This window comes from Hyaena hyaena, unplaced genomic scaffold (assembly GCF_003009895.1).
Source record: "Hyaena hyaena isolate Hyena2069 unplaced genomic scaffold, ASM300989v1 scaffold_2150, whole genome shotgun sequence".
Taxonomy (NCBI): domain Eukaryota; kingdom Metazoa; phylum Chordata; class Mammalia; order Carnivora; family Hyaenidae; genus Hyaena; species Hyaena hyaena.
The window spans coordinates 70792-77751 of record NW_024082774.1 but is presented as its reverse complement, the minus strand read 5'-3'; the positions used below and the strand labels follow the sequence as shown (position 1 = coordinate 77751).

The 6960-nt window shown below is 42.9% G+C and overlaps 1 gene segment (V, D, J or C); it reads right to left on the bottom strand.

The window, feature by feature from the left end:
• Positions 1-3991: 3991 nt before the first annotated feature.
• LOC120227279 overlaps positions 3992-6960 on the bottom strand; it is a 28758-nt gene continuing 25789 nt past the window's right edge. Inside the window, 2 exon segments of the C gene segment in view lie at positions 3992-4588; positions 5576-5623. Of these exon segments, the coding sequence occupies positions 4446-4588; positions 5576-5623 (191 nt within the window).

The window sequence follows — 6960 nt, the reverse complement described above, 5'->3', positions numbered from 1 at the left end:
GGTTCACCCTCACATCACTCCCCGCCCCAAATCATCTGAGCTCCCTCACACCGTGTGAGTTTGCTGCCTGTCCTCATGGCCTGTTCTATCTTGGAAAAACCTTCATGCCCACGGAGCCGGGTGTTGAGAAGTGGGGGAGGAATGGGAGTCTCTTAAGGCCAGAGCACCTCTCTTGTTCCCTGATCTGCAGCTTCTCAGCATAAACATATCTCAAAATGTTACATGAATTTGGAAGTTTTCCAACCACTGAAATGGTCTTTGTTGAACTAGTCCAGGTTGTAGACCTTGCTTGCATTCACTTTTAAATTATGCAAAGCATACATTTTAATTAAATCTCTGGCTTTATTTAGGACTCTCAAATACTTCCAAAACATTGGAATTGTGGCTCAAGTGCCATTGACCTGACAGGTGGAGAGTAAGCCCGGAAACAGGAAGATGTGCTATGACCATCTTCCTCAGACTCCTGTCCAGGTGGGAAGGATTTCATCTGTCCATGTGTGTCTACAACCATTCAATAGGCTGGAAAGTGAAGCCTTCCAACGGCCATAACTTTGTCGATTTATGTCACCACAAACATCGCTGAACGGTGTGACTTTATGAGGCTTACATGTGGGACACAATCTTTTCTTAAGATTCTGTTCATTCTCCTGTGCCAGATTTGTCCCTGCCTCTAAAGCAGGCAGACATTCTCAGAAGAAAAGACATGTGTTGTTTGAGGTGTGTTATGTGACAAGAGGAAAGCAGCTGTGAGGCCAGCTGCGTCCCTTGTGTGCGAGGAGCTCTGTCCCTAACCTCACCTTGGTCTTCCCATGCTCCTTTTTTTTTTAATTTCTCTTCCCTGATTGTGAGACGAATACATCCTTTATGTAAAAATGTTTGTAGACCAATAATCACTGAAACTGTCCTTCAAAATATTTGCCCACACCAGCGTTGACAGTTCCATTTTTCCCCCTCCTCATTTTGTGTTTGTAATTTTACATTATTGTGGCCTTACTGCTGATATGTTTATTCACTGTTCTAAAAATGACAATCGCAAAATAATAAAGTCACTTGATTGCCGAAACTTTGGAATATGCAGACATGACTGAAGTCATTTGGTTATTTTCTTCTCGTCCTTCTGATCTGCACAGATGTATTTAGGTTTTTATTTTTATATAGTCCTATGTGATATACAGTTTTTTTCATTTAACATTTTCTTTTCCTTTATACGTGAACACAATTTTATGTGATGTATAAATTATATAAATATAATTTTAAGTGGATGTAGAATATTTCATGGAAATAAAATAATTATTTACCTTTTATTCTGCTCTCAGACATTTTTTTCCTAATTTTTAGAAAGAAAATGTACATAATAGAAAACAAGTATTGTTGTATCATTGATGATTCCTGAGGAGAAAACCAAAAAATGTAACAACGGGGTCAAATGTGCATTTGTGCAGGTCAGATCACCTCCATCTGTGCTTGTTCTAAGAATGGACCAAGTGACAGAAGTGCCATCTGGAAGGCTGGAGAAGTCTGAGGCTTAACCAGAAAGAGCTTCTTATGATGGAGAAAGGGGTGAGAGGGTCTGCAAATTCTGGACTTGGGGTTCCAATTTCAACAACTCGGTGATGTGGTCAGATTTAGATTTTCTTGTCTCAGGAGTAGAGTCGCATATATAACAGGTCCACAGATGATGCCTATGCTGAACGTCAGTGTATAATTTACCCTGAGAAAAAGCTCTCTCCCACACATGCTGGGCTAAACCAGTAGTATGTGGCCCATGTTCATGGAAGCCAGGGCTCACTCAGAAGTTGGCTCTCAAGCACAGAAGAAGAGAAATGAAATCTATGATGAGACTGTGCTGTGAAGCCAAGCCGTAAAAGTCTAAAGCAGTGACCTCAGCAATAGAGTTTTGTTTCTCCAAGGACTGGGCAGGCTGAGTCCCAGAACTGGGCACCCTCTCTGTACCATGTTCTGGTGGGGCAGCGGTGGAACATTTGCTCTTTGTGTTCACATTGCTGAACAACCCTTCTCTCTGGACCCCAATCACCCCTATCTGATCTGCATGTCTTCTATTTAGCTTGCTCTACTTCAGCTTGACTCTACAATCATTTTTCCTGTAGAGGGATGTATTTGAGTCAATAGATGACATTCAATGACACGGTTGACTCAGGACCTCAATATGTCTGTGTTCTTGTGAGGAAAGAAGCACCTCTCTGTTGAACATCTACAGCCTCCCTGTGGCCACTGGTCTGTGTCAACCTGTCTACACTGAGAAATGAGACTAAAAGACCTGAGCCTCAGTAAATCACATGCCATCAAAAAGCGCAGATTCTCTGTGGAATGTCAGGATTACCTGGGGCTACAAGAACTCTGCATGCTGCTTCCTTCAGAACAGTGTCAGCAGAGAGCACTGAAGTACGGCGATTCAACAGTCCTGGTCATAAGATTCCCCACTCAAGTAGCAGCTACTTGGAATCAACTTGGTATATGCTAGGGGAGCCCCTCACCACAAACTGAGATATGTTGGACAGCAATCCTATGTGTGTGCAGATGGAGTTTTCTTTCATTAGCTGTGGCATTTTAGAAGTGAGCAGAGTCAGCTGTGGTTTAACTGCCCTTATTGTTATCGCTCAGCACCCAGCCACGGCTTGCACAGCCCCAACCAGTTGGGGCCGGTTTGACTTCAAACATTTTCCACGAATCGACCACAGTTGACAGAACACAGAGACCTAAAAAACCCTGAGAAAACAAAACACCACCACAGCACCAGCACCCTCCTGCCCCCCACACTGTCCCCTGCACCACCGCCCTCCCCCTCTCTGCACCTGCCAGCCCAGGGCAGCCCAGGTTGGGTTGGGGAAGGAAGGGGCTGAGGAGTTGAATGTCAAGGGGACACTGGCCAGGAGTGCCCAGCACAGACCTCAGCCCACATGGCTTCCGGTCATTTGCTAGTTTCCCTCTTTGCTCTGTGCTTTCCACACACAGAAACACTTCCAGATCTCTAAGTAGGGGCCCAGGTTTCTGAAAAGTTCTGATAAAATTCTTGAAAATCAAGGAGTAGATCAGAATTAAATATTCTCTTCCTTGTACCTGGTGGGTCTTGTGTTGTTTCCACAGAAAATCTCTACTTGCCTCCAAAGGCTCCTGTTCCACACAAACAGAAGCTGGTTGTAAATGAACAAAAATCATCCCCAATTTTAAATGAAACATTGTTTTCCTTCTAATATATAAACATTTTTTTGTTTGCTTTAAATGAACTCATTAATGAAAACAAAAAGTATACAATCACTTTATTTTTCCCCACCTATGACACCCTGAACATTTTGTGCTACATCCATGTTAGTAGCAATATGCACACACATATAAATGAGCCTCATGCCTGTTAGTGTGTGTGCGTGTGCATGTGTGTTCTCGAATTTTGCAAAGCAGAGCTGCCAACAGTGGATGCTTATGCTGTCGGAGACTTGCATGTGCCCAGCAGAATTCTCTCATGTCATCCACACAACCTGGGAGATGGGTCCCTGTAACTCCATTTTAGAAATGAAAAAATTATGGCACAGAGAGTTCAAATAGCTATAGATGCAAGATTTACACTCAAGCACTTGGGGTTCAGAGTCCATGCACTTAACCCCTCCACCTCCCTACCTTTCCAGAGTCAGCACAGCTCTCAGGAAACATGGTGCACATGAAATACTGGTCAGGTCTGAGCACATCCGCCAGTCACACTGCGTCTGAAACTGTCACCACCAGAATGTCTTACAACCAATGAGTCTGAATCTGCTGACTTGGAAGGAGAAATAACCTGGGCACCTTCAGTGGCTGTGGCTCCCTGGGGCCAGTGTCCCAAAGAACCCTAAGCGGAGCAAGGACTCTCTCACGGAAAGAATTAGACATGTGGCATTGGCCATAACTACAACTAATGCTGAATTTGAAGGCTCAGTTGTCGTGCTGTCCCTTACCTTGTATTCAGATTTCACCAAATGAATGTCCACAGAGGTGAAAGTAGGTTTTTGATTGTTTTTATTGTGCCTGTTGTTACAAACAGTACAACATTCAGGTAGGAAAGATGGCAGCTTCCAGAAATGTAAAATAAAGGCCCCTAGGCAGGTATCTGGATAAAAAGCCCCAGGGGATGCTAGGGAAGCTGCCCACTGGCTGTGCTCAGAGTTCCTGGTGCCAGGTGGCTGAGGAGCTGGTGGACAGTGAGGAGAGAGTGGTGCTGAAACCCCGTGGATGCCCCCCACCCTGAGTCACGGCAGACTCTGTTCTTGGTGCAGAGTGACCTTTCCCGTTTGCCCAGGGGTGTGTGAACCCGCTCTGCAATAGTGACACAATAGAAGCAGACACCCGTGAACTGAAATGCCCCAAACCCAGAAAGGAAGCCCCGCTCGATCCTCAGCAGACACTTTTAGTGACAATAGTTGATGAAGAAAAGTGGACCCTTGGTGCCCCATGAGTTAGGAACTCTTCCCGCTGTCTCGCAGCGCTGCTCTCCCAAGCAGAGCAATGGCGATGAGGATGGTGTAGACCACGCTCTTGGCCAGGAGGAGGAGGTAGGTGTAGTAGGCAGAGGTGCTCGTGAGCTGCAGCTGCAGGGGGTCTACAAAAGGCCATTGATTAGTTTCACCTGTTCTTTTGAAAGGCTGGGACTTAGTTTGGGAGGTTGGTCACATGGTACATTTCAGCAGGATTAGAGCCTACACTCCTCATGATTTCCTTTGGGCATTCATGGACAGAAAGTGCCAGAAACTAATGCTTCTTATGTCGCAGCTGAATGAGATTCCCTATGCTAGACACTTCACTTATGGGGACTTATGTTTTCAATAACTAAGTTGGGTGTTATTTGTGTCATTTGTGGTTGGCTCAGAAAATGTAAATAGTCTACTAATATTGTTGCACATACATAATTAAAGGCTGGGGTGTGAGTGTGGATTCTGGCACCCAAACCCGTGCAATCACACCTCCTCCCAGGTGTGCAGCCTGTCTCAGGGCCTTGGGTTTGGGATTTAGAGGAAGAATAAAATCTCAGTGTATGAACTCTAATTTATTTAGCCTGGGTTGAAACCCAGATCTCACTGGGTGGCATGATACAAGGGACTTGATTCATATTAGCTTGTCATCCTCATGAGAAAATGGGAATGAAATACTCATAGTGAGTGTTAAGAGAATTAAACAAAATGCATGGACAGTAACACAACGCCTTTTGTACAAGAACCTCTCAGTACCAGTTCCTTTATTAATCATCGGCAAGAATAAGACTTGTTAAAAAAACATCTTGAGCAATATGATGTTTTCCTCAGTTAATAGAAACAAAGGCCACAGAAATGAATGAGGTCCTTTGTTAAAAGCCTTCAGAGCCTCCTCACTACACTCCTACTTTATAGTCCTCTCATTCCCAAAGCAGCATTTACTGTATGAAGATGATCCCTGGGAAATGATGGACTGACTTAAATTATCACTCAGTCTATTTTGGAAGATCCTGCCATTGTGAGGCTTCTCCCCAAAGCCAGAGATATTCAAAAGTTAAGTTGCTTAGGAGGGAAGTCAGCTATCCCATAATATAAAGGCAAACAAGTAGAAAACTTACCATTTTCATCTTCCAGAGAAGCTTTTGTGTAGTTAATAGCAGCAAAGTCTGAAAGAAATGAGAGCAACTATTATTCCATTGTTCATATCCATTATTTGACATTTGTCTGTGTCGTGGATAAATGGATGGATGGATAGATAAGCAGATAGATACACAGATAGGTAGATCTGATCTGATTCTTTGTAATTCAGGAGATCAATTCATATATTGTATTTATGCACAGAATGATGGTGAAATTGACTAGAGCAGGTGGAAAGCCCCTTGTAAAACAATCCATACAAATTGAACATAAGTTCACCATTGTGGATCCTCACATATCATTTCCTTCAGAAACTTTCATCAAGTTTAGCAAATGACCATTTATTACAGAAGTTCAGGATGTGGGTGTACTTGCTGAAGGGATAGAATGACAGGCCAAGTTACATAGATAGCCATCTTAATATATAAAACAAGAGATGACGGTTGTATTTATCTACAGTGTAAAACCAAAACAATAGAAAACCAAAAAACCAAAATAAAAAGCACCCTGTATACGCCCTAAGACAAAACTTCTTACAAAGATCATTGACCGGTGGATGCAGGAAGAATTCCAAGGTGTTTTGGTTTATCCTTTCCCTGCTCCATGTGTCCCTGTCCCTGCACACATGGCTCTGGTGTGCAATTTTATGCACACAATAAACAAATTAGATTTTGACACAATCCAATTTGGGTGCGCTATTTAAAAAATGGGTTTGAGGTATAAACTTTCAGGTAAATCCCAAGAAGGAAACTATTAGCATAATTCTGTTGAGTGTTAAAACATCCTCAAGAGCTGACTTTAAAGTGCCTTAAATATCTTTCTTTTCCATACAGTGACTTTAGTCATCATTCTGTGCAGCTCATACTAATATAGCGCTGTATGTTAACTAACTGGAATTAAAATATAAACTTTTAAAAAGATAAATCAAAACCATTCATCATCATGCATTGGTTGATGTAAAGTCGCTGAAGTAACAATGATTCACAATAAATACTTCATTTTTAAAAAGTTATTTAGTTTTAGTTTTTGTGGGTTTTTTTGTTTGTTTGTTTGTTTTTGGTTTTTTTTTTGGAGAAAGAGAGAGTGAGTGAGCAGGGGAGGGGGCAGAGAGAAAGAGAATCCCAAGCAGGCTACATCCTGCCAACACAGAGCCCGATGCAGGGCTTGAACTCATAAACCCCGAGATCATGATCTGAACCAAAACCAACACCTGGACACTCAACCCACTGAGCCGCCCTGGTGCCCCTTTCACAGTAAAATGTGTGTGTGTGTCCCAGGTGTTCCTTCTCAATCATGGTCGAAAACAGGGACAAGATGAGCTTTACTTCTTGAAAGTATCACTTCACTGTTCTGTGTTTTCAAGTGT